At 40.3% G+C, this 15,157-nt stretch overlaps 1 protein-coding gene across 9 annotated transcripts in view; it reads left to right on the plus strand.

The window, feature by feature from the left end:
• The first annotated feature begins 676 nt into the window (after positions 1–676).
• gphnb (gephyrin b) overlaps positions 677–15,157 on the plus strand; it is a 179,251-nt gene continuing 164,770 nt past the window's right edge. For 3 of the 9 annotated variants that reach the window (XM_058046187.2, XM_078794533.1, XM_078794534.1), the window contains exons 1-2: positions 684–728; positions 3,197–3,397. In XM_058046187.2, the coding sequence (XP_057902170.2) occupies positions 3,237–3,397 (161 nt within the window). In that variant the 5' untranslated portion in view covers positions 684–728; positions 3,197–3,236. Of the gene's footprint in view, positions 729–3,166; positions 3,398–15,157 lie in introns of those variants that run through there. The other 6 variants (XR_009119165.2, XM_058046186.2, XM_078794532.1 and 3 more) reach the window with 6 other exon arrangements.

The raw sequence follows: 15,157 nt of genomic DNA on the forward strand, positions 1-15,157 counted from the left end.
GATGCTCCGCTACCAGACGTCAGCAATCACTTGGGTGAGTTGGATGTTCTAAAATGAACTGAAAGTACTAAATTGCGCCGAATGATGAAAAACATGTACTCTTATGACCTTTGACTACAGCGCCAACATTGTTGTGGTTAATGCTAGATGACTGCACATTACTGGTGAAAGTTTGGCCCCTCGCTCGTATTGTCTGAAACTCTGACATCACTTCCTGTTTGCCTCGCACTCAGCTTCCCACATTAGCAATAACACACGACCAGTCTGATCTACATGTTAAATACCATATTTTTGCTAATTATAAGGGGTGTCATGATACTATTTCAACATTACTTTAAATAAAACTACAATAACAAACGAACATTTTAATTTAACCAATGCAGGTATATTTTGAAAAACTAAAAATGATTTAGCCACAACGACTAATCATTTATGCTAATGTGTAGTTAGGTGGAGACATAAAATAAATCGCAGACGGCAGTAAAATCGATTATTTTTATGTTATAACTACATTTCCCATAATGCTTAGTGTGCCGAAACAGGAAGTAGTGAATTACGTATAAATACGAACCAGCCCGGAATGGACGCTAGCGTCACCTGTTTTGTTCGAAGTTTTAACCCTGATATAACTTAACATTTGTTGAAATTTCAGTAAATTTGATCAATTGTACAATTGATACAGATTCTGCTTGGATATTAGACCACCACAGCCGGAAAAAAGCACCGAGGTAGGTTGGACTGCAGGGTGTATAGTTTGTGTAGCTTCATTCATAGCAGTCATGCTAACTTCGGTCTAATTGGCGTCGTTTGTTTTGTTTGTTTTGACAACTTTCCTCTAAACAAGAAATATCGTCACGTTTTAATCTCGCAAGATCTCGTCACACAACTTACAGTATTAAGTCTACTACATAGGGCTATAAGAGTGTAAATGTGATTATGGGGGTGTTATTGCATGTCTAGAGGGCTCTAATAATGTTGAAAAAAAAACATATTTAAAAGGTCACAAGCTGGTTTTCTATGCTCTAAGTACAAAAGTATTCCATTAATAAATAAGGATTCCTATTTCACGGAAATTAATTAATCATAGGCGGGCCTGGAAGCAATTAACCGCGATTAATAATTTTCTCAACAAGCCGTTTTTACTGCTGTGGGTCCCTCTCCCTTCTAAAAGCACTCAGGTGTGTTGACAACTTAGTTCTAAACATATTTATTTCGCGTTTTATGCTTTCTACTCACGTTTTATCCCTCCCACATGTGCAGCATTCATTACATTTATACAGACATGCTGCATGGCCAATTATGTAAATTAATAGTTCTATGAGAAACACTGAAAATGTGCAAAATTGGAGGAAATGATGTGAGAAAAACTGCTCTTGGGAGAAAAATCATTTATCAACCAATCTCATGATAGTCACAAGTAAATGTGGTTAGATTTCGGTATAAATTTGGTTAGTTTCGGTTTCGGTTATGTCGACAACCGCTTATGTCGACGATGAAAGCTATGTTCGATTGTATGATCCGTGCATTTGGAAAACTTAAAAAAAAAAACAGTCCATCCATGTCCATCCCATCATTGTGATGTTGTGACACCAGAAGTAAAATGATGGAGAATCCCACCACCCCCGCCCCTGCTGGGTCCCCTGCCGTCTGCCAGCAGGTAGGAAGCTGCTGGTGATGACCATTAGTGTGTGGCTGCGGCTGTGGGAGATAAGAAGTGATTTAGGGCCCTGTACCCTGACACAGCCAGAGAGGAATAGCCAGCTGCTGCTTATCTCCCTGTTTGCCATACTCCACTCACTTTTACATTAGGCTCCCCTATTCACAGCCATCTGTCTTCCCGCTCAGGTTTTGATAAAAAAAAAACCTTCCAGAGAGAAAGAGAGAGAGGACGTACGGAGGAGACGTGTGTGTGTCTTTATACAGAACGGCGGGGGCGTCGCAGTTGAACACCAGCCTGGGGCGACGCAGCAGGGGCTTGACAACAGTGGCTGCACTCACAAAGCTAGCGTACCTGTTGGGGAGTGTTCTAACACCATCCCTGAGCTAATGGCAAATCAATGATATCTCTGAAATGAACAAACACACTAGGCTGCAGTACATCGGCCAATCCGGTACTGCGGTACTTTCCACTTTTGAGGAGTGAAATATCATTCTCACTGTCTGGGCGTCAGTCTATAGACGAAAAGATTTAAATTTGGGAAGATTTGGGAAGATTTGGGAATGTAGAAGCAGATAAATTAGTTGTATAATCTTCTTTCTCGGCGGCATGGCGGACAAGTGGTTAGCGTGCAGACCTCACAGCTAGGAGACCAGGGTTCAATCCCACCCTCGGCCATCTCTGTGTGGAGTTTGCATGTTCTCCCCGTGCATGCGTGAGTTTTCTCCGGGTACTCCGGTTTCCTCCCACATTCCAAAAACATGCTAGGTTAATTAGTGACTCCAAATTGTCCATAGGTATGAATGTGAGTGTGAATGGTTGTTTGTCTATATGTGCCCTGTGATTGGCTGGCCACCAGTCCAGGGTGTACCCTGCCTCTCGCCCAAAGACAGCTGGGATAGGCTCCAGCACCCCCCACGACCCTCATGAGGAAAAGCGGTAGAAAATGAATGCATGAATCTTCTTTCTCGCTGGTATTCCTGCAGTCGCTAAAGCAGACAGTGAAGACAAAGGGTGTCCAAAGTGTGGCACAGAGGCCAGTATAATTAAACAAGAAAACATTAAAAGTGCAGATCTCTGCCAGGCGCCATAGTTCCCTTCCATATTGTGATTCCAAGATTTAAATTTAGGAAGATTTGGGAATGTAGAAGCAGATGAATTAGTTGTATAATCTTCTTTCTTGCTGGTATTCCTGCAGTCACTAAAACAGATGAAGACAAAGGGTGTCCAAAGTGTGGCACGGGGGCCATTTAGGGTCCGCAGCACATTTTAAACAGTATAATTAAACAAGAAAACATTAAAAGTGCAGATATCCGCCAGGCACCATAGTCCCCCCCCCCATATGGTGATTCCATAATAATCCTATATTTTTTGGTATCATTCTTTTTTCTATAACTGTTTGAAAACTTGTATTTTTCTATGCACCGAATATGGTCCTATCCCACGATCAGCGGAATATCCCATTTCCGACAATCCCTGAACATTTTCAAGCTATTTCAAGTGGAGCAGGACAGTGATAGTAATCTGCCTCTTTTGCAGGGAGATGATGCCATGCATCGGATGATGCTAGTTGTCCACGATGGAAAAGAGCCTCCTCGGTGTCCCTTGCTCTGCCACAGATGTCAAGCTGTCCAGCTCGGTGCCAGTTGGTCCAGGCGTGTGGCGTCCTTCTTCTTGGGGCTGCTCCCCCAGCACACTACTGCAGACAGGAGGACACGGGCTACCACAGTGTGGTAGAAGGTTGGTAGGCTTTTTCACTTATATCACAAAGATGCATTTAAAAAAATATATGTATATGATATATTTTAAGCATATTTACATTAAAAAAATATCAAAGCAGTCTTTGCATTCTGTCATTTTTCAGTATTTGACCCTCGGGTGTAAAACTCTTCAATACGCTTGATGGTTGATGGTTTCTCACTTTCATGGACAAAAGTGTCGTCTGGACAAATATAGCAAGACTGATGAGTCGGTCTCCTCTTTTTACCTTTTGTCTCAGGAAATATGCTAAGTGCAGAAGCAATTTCCTGCATTGTCCAAGATTATCCTCCATAAAAGGCTCCTGATTGCAGATTATGACCCTAGTCGTAAGCGCACACGGTCATTGATGCACTCCCTTGAAAGGACTCTTTGTTGTCCATGTGATCCTTGACCTGCGCAATCAATCTGTATGGAGTCCATTTTGCTGGGAAGTAGAGAATATTGCATTCTGAGCTGGGAAGTACGGAATCTTGCATTTAGGGTGTAGGAGATTTGACGTAAAGGCTTCATTTCCATTGTAACAAAACTGTTACAAGCTATTGTTGTTTATATTCTTGATGTACCTACCTAATATGCGGTCCAAGATGATGGATATATGAAATATGGACATACATATGGAAAAACCTATATAAGAAACATCTTAGTATACTACATGTACTAAATCACTTATTGAATTGGTAACTGCTCTGGCGTGGAGAAGGGGTAGGAATTAATAAGCTTTGCTTCTACCTGCTCCTTTTCAGACATGTGTAGTAAGAGGTGTTGTGTGTATATATACAGTATGTATGTATTATTTATATATATATGTGTATGTGTGTGTGTACGAATGTACTATATGTATGAATATGTGCATGTATGCCACATGTGTGTGTGTATATGTATGTAAGTATATAAATAGATATTGTAAGTGTATATGTGAGAAAAATTGGTGTAACACAGTATGCATGTCTGAAATAAATGAATAAGAAGAAGAGGAATGTTACTTTTAGGTTTTATAATAAAAAGAGCACATGGTTTATGAGAGCAAGTTGACATGTTTAGCATGCATAACACACTTTGTGCTGAAAACAAAGGCATTTTCCACAGTGGGTGTTGCCAGGTTCACACATTCCTGTCCCTTTCCTCCCGCCCTAATCTATGTATTTCCAGCGTAATAAAGCTCAAGAAGCCCATATCCTTGAACATCATGGGGTATTACAATTGAAGTGCTGTAAAAAATGTCTCCCATTAACACGCAGGGAAGGTGATGGACTGTTCCTGCGACATTTCAAAGGAGAAGTGGGCACTTTTGCTTGTTGGCATCCCGCCAGCTCAATACTTGTTCATTTTTCCCCCCCCCCAGAACTGATAAGAGTCAGGACCGGAATATCAATGTTTTCAGTGTCAGGCTGATTTTTATTAAAGCTTGATCATATGTAAATTCAGGCGCAGGTATCTGACATGATCCTACATTTATCCAGTATATTATATCCAGTACATTTTTGCAAAGAGCAGTTTAAGGAGCTTTGGATGAAAAGTTGGTTTTTCAGCACGGTGGTGGTTTTCTTCCTAATATCCTGTACTACTATTTATGTTTAATACCGAACACTGATTCAGCTGCGATATGAATGAATATATACGTATATGCATACATTTTTCTTATTATCCCAATGGTGTTATTTTTTAAATCCCGTAATATTTCCTGAAGCCTATTTCTCAAATGATTCTCTTTCACGACTTCTGCCTAACAGACCTGCTGTACCTGTTTAAATAGTACCTCTCGGTGACTGTATGGCTTCTAAAGCATCTCATGGGTGAGCAATTTTACTTTATTTTTGTTTTATTAAACATCATTATACAGTGGTTAATTTGTCACACACGGTTCACTCCTAGCGCTCCTGCTGGCTTGGTGATGACATTCTCCAATTTCTGATGAACATTTGCAATAAAAGGGACTGTTGTAATGATTAAATTAGTTGATTAATGATTAGTTTTTGCATCTTTAATGCACAAAATGAATGAAATTAATAGCTTTCATTTGTACGGATGCGGCCTTCGGTGGAAAAGGTTTGTACACCCCTGCCTTAACGTTATTGTATTTGACTGTGGAGGTTTAATAGCGTGTATTTACCTAAGTGGAGACACGCCACCAATTCTGTTCTACAGTATAATAACACCCCCTGTTATGGAAAAAGTCCCCATGTAATCTTCTAAGGAAATGACATTCTCCTTCATTTAATAGTGTTCCTTTTGCGCTCAAGGATTCAAAGAAAGTGCTTTTTTTATTTTTTTTACACATTTCAATTTGCCCAACAAAAACGTTAACGAGAGCATTAAAGCGTTATATCTATTTGTCTCTCTGAGGTTGCCCCCCCCCCCCCAGTACTGTTCTCTTTGACATTGTGTCTCTGTGTTCCAATATGAGCTTTGTCACTTTAGATGCCCTTGACATGACCTTACTTGCTGTACTGCCATGCTGCTGTGTATTTGTGGGTGTTTAAGTTGCACATTTCTATGTTTTTTCCATCTGCTTGCGCTGTGACATGGACAAATGTCATATAGCCTTTCTTTTCATTAGTCTTTCATGTGTGTGTGTGGTATCTGGCAGTGTATCGTTACCTGACCTTGTTGACTTGTTTTTATGATCGATGGCCACGTCTGCCCCTTTTGTGGGGTTGCTCAAAAGGACACGCACCATCTATTTCCCACTGTGCTGCATTCACGATAATAGTTATTATTTCATTTTAATTGATCGCTCAGTTTGCATTTTGAGCTGACTTATTTGAAAGCATTTCATGCTTTTTTTTACTAGACTCTCTTTCACCCATTCAAAGCTACGACATCTACTCCGCCGCCCTCGCTACTCCGGCTCAGCATGGGAGTGGATAGAAATGATCAGCAATATATTTATTAGCTTGAGCGAGTTCATTATTCATCAGCCTCACAGTCAGGGGGTTGTTTCACGTTTAGTGAGAAAAAAAAAAAAAATCCCATTAGCGCAGATGTTTGCCATCAGGCGTAACATATCAAGGGGTGACCGGATGTCCTCACTTATATGGACATGTCTACTTTTTGGCCCCAGCTTTTAAAAATAGTCCAGAATTTTATTACCTCAGGCCCATAATCTTCAATTTTTTTTTTTTTTTACATTTATTGATACAATACATCGACAAAAGAGATTTAGCATGGGTTTCGATAGAGCAACAGTGGAGCAAGAGACCAAAATATGCAAAGTTTGCAAAGCAACAGTGACGGCAAATGGTGGAAACACGGCAGGTTTGTTCTACCGTCTCAAGTGCAAGCATCCGGCAGTTCATGCCATAGTTTACTTTTCTTGTCGTGAGGAAGGCCTCACGATAGGGGTCTCAAACATGCGGCCCGCGGGACACTAGTTTGAGGCCTTCGCCTTGATATGAAAGTTTAATGTTAGTGCGGCCCGCGCAAGTTTGATATGGATGCTGTATGGTATCATGTACCCAGAAAAAATTATTACGTTTGATTAATGTTCATGTTAAAGGTTAAATAACTGTTAATAGTTATCCTCCCTATCCGTGTGGAAGTGGTAAGTTTTTGGCTATTTAAGTTTAAAGGAAATAACTTGAAGGCTACCGTTTAGGTCGCTAGCTCTCTAGTTTGCGAGTTAGCATGTATCTCAAGACCCTGCAGTTGCGCAATATGTTGTAAATAAAAAGAGTATAAATGTGACTATAGTCGTGTTTTGTCATGTCTACAGGGCTCTAATAATGCTTTGTTCATTTTAATCTGAAAAAAATAATTTGTCTACCCACCAACTATATGTGGTTTCTTAAGTTTTTATTATTTGCTGTTTTAATATTATTATATTTATTACTGATTGATTTTCTTCATTCTTGATTTATTCTTTTATTTATTTTTCATCTTATTTTGTGTAGGAAAATAAAAAGTAAGTTATTTGAGAAGAGTGGAATGTTTTATCAGAGTTTTTGTTGTAGAAAATTGGATCCAAAGCGAAGTTTTTTTTTTATTTTTTTGTTTTTAATAAATAATTTGGGTTTTTTTTTTTTGGAAAACCTGATGCGGCCCAGTCTCACCCAAACCCGAGCTCCAGTGGCCCCCAAGTAAATTGAGTTTGAGACCCCTGCCTTACGACAAGAAAAGTAAACAATGGCAGTGTCGTATTATTCAGAGAAAGACATGATGCCTTTATACAATATTTAGCTGTAGTACCGTTTTAGAGTTTGTTACCAATATATTAAAAAAAAAAAAATCTTTTTTACAAATTTTTGCTGAATTTAAGGATATCCTCATATTGTGATACATCCCCAAATTACTGTGATACATGCTAAGGTCCATATTGGCCAAACCTAAACCAAAATCTGTTAGTCAGTACTTGCCGAGATGATCCATCCACCTCACAGGAGTGCTAAATCAAGATGCTGATGAAATGTGATATTGCACATATAGTAAAAGTAAAGTAAAGTCACAGTAAAAGGTCACTCCAAAATGTGCACTTCTATCCGACACCACAATGCCACTTTTCGACTTTCTGCACTTCAGTCATATTCCAGCAGCAGAGATGACTTACAATTTGACAATATGGCACATCCATGTTTCCACGCATATTGGGGTTATGTGAGGGTTTGTGTATTGATACCAACACCATTAGTTTAGCTTTGAACATTGGTTGGCTGCACAGCGTGAGTTTCAAAAGGCTAATGGAGAGATAATGAGTTCCTTGCGCCTGCACCGGGGCTTGAGCAGCGCAACAAGGCTGCCTGCACATTGTGATAGGAGTGTAGGCTTTGACAGCTCAACCTTGAATCATGGAGCTAATGGAGTTGCTGAGCAGAAATGTTCATTTAGAAAATTATGCTGTGCAAATTGCTATTACTGTAGTTTATTTCCCATCACCAGTCTTCGTCACCATGTCTCAATTGTACTCTTCGACTGAATGCCTTACTATTATAATACATACAGTATCGGAGAGGGGGGGGGGTCCTCAATTAGATTTGTTGAAGGGCCACATGTTTTCTGGGATGGATGTTATTAAAAAAAAAAGATGTCAATGGAGATATTACACACGTACAGTAATGTTGCGTCTTTATTATCACTGTTTTTCAAATACACGTAAATTAATTAATTATGACTGTTTGGTGGTGAAATATGGCCTATTAGTTAAAAAAGGTATATTTAGGCAAACCTTTAAACCGTTTATTTTGCATAAATTAAGCATTTTCAAGCATAATAATGGCTAAATGAACTGAAATAAAAAAAAAGCCATTCAGAAGACATATTCAAAGACCTTGTGATGATCTGTGGTATTCTACACTGGTCACTAGGTGTCAGTAATGTTACTGTAAGCTTCTGTGAGACACACAAGCACCAGACTTGCCGGAACAACAGGCTTTAAAAAAATTTTTTTTTTTTATATTTATATTCCCTACCCAAAAAGTCAACTTTGAATTTCCCAACGTCACTTCCATGTTTTCACAAGCACCAGACTTGATCACCGGAACAACAGGCTTTTAATTTTTTTTTTTTTTTTTGCAGATTTGAGTTAGATTCCCGACCCAAAAGTCAACTTTGAACTTCCCAACGTCACTTCCATGTTTTAAATGGTTTGTTTATTATTGCTATGTCTACTATATTGGGTAATACAATTGTAAAGATGACTATAGGGGTGTTATTTCATGTCTGTAGGGCTCTAATAATGTTAAAAACTGTATTTTCAAGGTTGTAAACAGGTTTTCTATGCTCTAATTACACAACTATTCTGTTCATGAATAAGAAATCTTACTTTGTGGAAATTCACTCACCACGATCGCCTTCTACAGCTATGTTCAGTTAAAAAAAAGTCACTCCCCGAGCATAGGAAAGTGAGGTCATATCCATGATTTAGTTTTTTTTTCCCCCTCCAAACGGTCCAAACTGCCTTGTCTCGCCTGTGGCGGCAAGCAGTCCTCCTAGATGAATTATGCACCATTCAAAGTCCCCACAACTAATCAAGCCCCCAAGACCCCTGTGGTATGCCGGTACCACCGTGTAAAAGCTTTTGCCACCGTGCCTTGTGGGCTAACAATCTTGTTCAGAGCCCACAACACGGAACTAAAATGTGGTCCCAAAAGTGTCGGCGCTCTGTCTGGAAAAGGAGGCCCCGCCGCACACAGGGGGGTGTCATGATCAATATTCCTGGGAGAGCTTGCCGAGGCCCCACAGAGATAAGCTAAAGACAGATCTTATCCGCCGTGTGTATGTGTTTGTCAAAGCAGGGAGTGAGTGAGCGAGCGTCAGAGCGAAAGATGTGACTTCATTGGAGATAAATGTAGGAGAATGCACTGTGAATAATTTAAAGGAGCCCAAAATAAAACCCAAAAACATTGTTGTCCCTGGAATCCCGGGAAACAAAGCAGCAAGGGTGGAGGAGTAGTGAGCACGGATACACAACATGTTGGTCTTGGCACTATTGTTGTCTAGGTGGCATTAAGTGCTCCTAGACTCGGAACAGGTTCATCCACATGTATATTTCATGCTGAAATTCATTTAGCTTTATCTGGATGAGTGAGGCTGGGAATTATGTCATACAAATGTGATCATGAATGTGCATAATTTACACGTTCGTGCTGCCGCATTCGCTATAAACTCTGCATTACTTTTGCAGACAAATGTTTACTTTTCAGCCAGCGGCTAAAACAATGATGTATTTTATTTTTAATACGCATGCACAACAACAATTAGTAATGAGATTATTTACAAGGAAGCATTATTAAATGCAAATAAAGGATGGAAAAAAAGACATGGTGCCTAGACGGGTATGATGTGTATATAGTTGGAGAGATTCTCAGTGTTGCCGTGGTATTTTACTTGACCTTTACATGTCCTACAAACAGCAATCGACTTATTTAGAAAATCTTCCTCTTCACAAAAGCTCAAGTGTTTCAACACACTGGACCGCAATGGTGGCTTCATTATTTCTCGCTTGCCTCTTGTCCTTTGCCATCTTCCATGCTGACGGGTGGCGATGACGTGACTGATTGAATCAAGTAACGTTTAACGTGTTTATCGTTAAAACTGCTAAAAAAAAAAAAATCTCATCCATATAAATCCTGCTGTGCTTAAATCTTTTTTTTTTTGATTGATTACCTTTTTAAATGATGTTAGATCAGGCTGCACGGCGATGGAGTGGTTAGCGTTCAGGCCTCACAGCTAGGAGACCAGAGTTCAATTGCACCCTCGGCCATCTCTGTATGGAGTTTGCATGTTCTCCCACTGCGTTCACAGGTTTTCTCCAGTTTCCTCCCACATTCCAAAAACATGCTAGGTTAACGACATGCTAGGTTAACGACATGCTAGCTTAGCGCCATGCTAGCTTAGCGACATGCTAGCTTAGCGACATGCTACCGACTCCAAATTCATACCAAATAGTGTGAATAGTTGTTTGTCTATATGTGCCCTGTGATTGGCTGGCCACCACTCCAGAGTGTACCCCGCTTCTCGCCCGAAGACAGCTGGGATAGGCTCCAGCATACTCTGCGACCCTCGTGAGGATAAGCGGTAGAAAATGAATGAATGAATGATTACCTTTTTAAATGATGTTAGATTAGGCTGCACGGCGGTCCAGTGGTTAGCGCTCAGGCCTCACTGCTAGGAGACCCAAGTTCAATTGCACACTCGGCCATCTCTGTGTGGAGTTTGCATGTTCTCCCAGTGCGTGCACAGGTTTTCTCCGGGTACTCCGGTTTCCTCCCACATTCCAAAAACATGCTAGGTTAGCGACATGCTAGCTTAGCAACATGCTAGCGACTCCAAATTCATACCAAATAGGTATGAAAGTGAGTGTGAATGGTTGTTTTTCTATATGTGCCCTGTGATTGGCTGGCCATCAGTCCAGGGTGTACTCCGCTTCTCGCCCGAAGACAGCTGGGATAGGCTCCAGCATACTCCGCGACCCTTGTGAGGATAAGCGGTAGAATGAATGAATGATGTTAGATCATGTATGTCGTCCGGAATGGCAAAACACAGATCGACGTACATAATTGGACTATAGGAATATAAATCGAGACACCGATGTACACCCCATCCATTTTATCCATTGTTCAGAAATCCACAACCCAGAGAATGTGAGGACATCTGCTTGTGAAGTATGAAGCAGCAAAGCAATACAGTCTCGAAGCAGAGCAACAGTCATTTTAAAATGATTAAAAAGGCATGGCGAGTGTGTGTTTGCAAAGTAGATTAACATTTCTCAACAAGAAGGCCCTTAGCATCCATCCGCCGACATTAAGTGTATTTGCTTTGCTTAAATCAGATCAAGTAAGATTTTTCCCGACAGGTGCTGACCCTTAAAGCATACAAGACATAAATCAGACATTACGAGTCGTCAAAAGACTTTAAAAAAATCTCGGACTAAACCATTAGGGTTCTTATTGTGGCAATCTCACACGTCTTGATTGATCAATTGAAATTACAAATAAAATAGATTATGCTTTCAAATAGAAATAGATGAAGAAACAAATTTAATATAAGCTTGTTACCGTTCATATTTGCGATGAAGGAATATCAGGGCCACACTGAAGAGATTTTTTTTTAAATTATGAATGTAAAAAAAGATGTAATATTACTAGACTCTCTCTCTCTCTCTCTCTGGAGACCTGACATAATAATAGGGGTAATGCAATTCAATGTTTGTTTAAAACGTTCCCAAGTGCATTAAAATGAGGGGGGTCTACTTCAACTTTGCCTTAGCACCACTTACTTCCAATTTAATGACCGACTTCATCGTGAAAACCTACCCACACAAACCAGTACTTGCTCTTTGACCCCCATCACTGGCTAAATCACACGGTAGGGGTTATCAGAACCCTCAAGGACCGAGCAGAGAAGGTGTGCACCACCGACAACGGTAGACAGGAAGGCTAATCCTAACTATCCGAACTGGGCCTTTGTCAAAACCGTCAAGGGAACCCAAGACCCAAGATAAAAACAGTAGCCGAAATGTCCTGATCCTTACAAGACTAATCAGACATAAGTTGGTTCACCCCAAAGACAAAATCCCGAGAACTAAACTCAACAATGTTGATACAGTACAGTCCTAGTGAGGTGTACAATGGCCTCTATATTGGAGAGACCAAACAACTCCTATGCCAACACATGCTGCAACACAGGAGAGCAGTTTCATTGGGACAAGAGTCAGCGGTTCATTTGCATCTCAAAAAGAGCTTACAGCACTCCCCCAAAGACTGTCTCATTCCAGATTTAGTGGCCACCATTGAGTTGTTTTTCCATCAGTCAGGTGAACTACCTATTGTCACACAGCCACACCCGGCAACAACAGCAACGCTCAGACCCTTCAGAGAATAAATAGGGAGACTCCACACTTGAAGAAGACTTTTGGGTTAAAGATTAAATTTTTTCAACAAATTTGACCCTGGAACTGAATAATTCATTCATTCATTTTCTGCTGCTTATCCTCATGAGAGTCATGGGGGTGCTGGAGCCCATGCCAGCTGTCTTCGAGCGGGGTACACCCTGGACTGGTGGCCAGCCAATCACAGGGCACATATAGACAAACAACCATTCACACTCACATTCATACCTATGGACAATTTGGAGTGGCCAATTAACCTAGCATGCACGAGGAGAACCTGAATGATTATATTTCCATTATTTTCTATAAGAACCAGCAGTCCAGAATGGATTGTGTTTGATTTTAGATGTTCTGTTATACTTTTTGTAACCAAATGAAAAACTGCTTATTGCTTCTATTTCTTCTCATCTGGTCAATTTCACCTTTTCTCCATAGACCAGGGGTCGGCAACCTTTCCTATCAAAAGAGCCATTTTACCCCCTTGCTCGCTAAAGGAAAAGGACTGGAGCCGCAAAACATAATTGAAAATTCTTATAAACTTTCAAATTTTATACCTGATGCCCGAAGAAATGTGCAGCGAATTGCGAGGTTCCCATGATTTTGAATGCCAGATTTAGAGAGAATTTTGGGGTATCAAAGTAGTTCAGAGGAGAAAAAGCGGAGTTGATCGAGTACTCTTGCTAGTATCGGATCTTGCTAATATAGAAAATAAATGTACATAAATATCTCTGTAAATTAAATGTAAACTTTGTTTACATTTGTTGACAAACATGTTTACTCTGGCCCCAACAAGTCCAAGTGTTAAATACTTTGCAAAGGGGGCCACAACAAAGAGGCTGAAGAGCCACATGCGGCTCTGGAGCCGTGGGTTGCTGACCCCTGCCGTGATGTGAAACAATTCATGCGAGTTTGAATCCACCATCTTCATGACTCTCTTCAGCCTGAAGGGGTCACTAAGGCATTTCAGTTTCCAGGCTTTCAATAATAACCTTTGTCTCGGAAGCATGATCAATAATTATTAGACAACACAAGGACGCTTTTAATTGCTGCCTTTGCTAACACCCCCTCAAGCCAGAAGAGACCTGAGTATTCGCTCAATTGTGCTCTGAATACCCGCTTTTGCTCTTTTCCACTTATATTTGAGCATCTGCTTGAGATGGATCTTAACCCTCATGCTGATACTACCAGCAGGTTCAATAATGTATTAGCATCATTCTTCAGATGGAGAACAATCTGACCTCTGCTGGCTTTATGGAGTGGGCCAATCTTTCTGTCATCATAGCAACAATATGTAATTATCTGTTCTTGGAATAACAGATTCAACACTGAGCCAATTCAAGAAACAATACAAGCAGTTGATGTTTGCTAAATACAAGGATGAAGAGTCTTGAACCAGTCATGATGTGCTATATATATCACTATATTGACACTTACTATGGTACCCATTATGGCATTGGATGCTCATATCACCTTGTACTTTGGTACGTGACAAAAATTTAAAAAAAAATCGTAAACTATAGTAGGAAAGCAGGAAGTGAACAAATGTAACAGTTACTGATTGTAAAAGTACCAGATGGAGGGGTCGGATTTAATAAGCTTTGCTTCTTCCTACTCCCTTCGGACATGTGGAACTGTGAACTGATTATGGGATGCACTCAATTGTAATCTGATGCATGTTCAAATGAAATAAAACCATTACCATTAAGTACAGTAATTAACAATACATGCATGGGTCGGCGTGTATTACTTTTCAGTTTCTGTGATGCACCATTGGACTGTTGTCATCCCAAACTGATTGTGCCTGCCCTAAAATAGCAGCCTGACCTCTATTTCAACTAAGCCGTACAATTTAGCTCAGTCTGGTAGTCAAGATGCAACTTCTTGTAACCAACTGTAAAAAAAACAAAACAATCCAACAGTGTTTTTCCAAAGAAGACAGGATGACAAGCTTGTCATCACATGTTAGCTTTTCTGAAAGCTGGAGTTGTTTTGCTTTTCTTTTTTGTTCAAGCTTGCAGCTAAACATTTAAGTGAGTGATTGTTTTTGTGTAGTTCACAGATGATAAGTTCAGCACCGGGCAGAAAGTCCAACTTCCTTAAAAAGTCAGCAATTGGAGAAAGTGTGGATGTAAATCCGAGTTTGTGAAGCAATTCCAGCAGCTTATGTTCACAGCGCTGCAACGTGTGACTCATAGATCATCTTGAAGGTTAGTGTACACGTTGTGGTATTACCATATGTGCCTCATCATAAAGTCCCACACGTGGTCAGCAATTACAGTTCTGCTGTGCGTATGAAAGACTTTTGAAAGGATATTTTTTTTTATGTCTAAGATTAATAGTATATACCTGCAGGGACTCGTACGAAACAAATTAGCCTTGCTTTATTGTGGCTAACTCAGTCAAGCTGTTTGCCCTTA

This window comes from Doryrhamphus excisus, linkage group LG11, assembly GCF_037039965.1.
Source record: "Doryrhamphus excisus strain RoL-2023G ecotype Guam linkage group LG11, RoL_Dexc_Guam_v1.1, whole genome shotgun sequence".
Taxonomy (NCBI): domain Eukaryota; kingdom Metazoa; phylum Chordata; class Actinopteri; order Syngnathiformes; family Syngnathidae; genus Doryrhamphus; species Doryrhamphus excisus.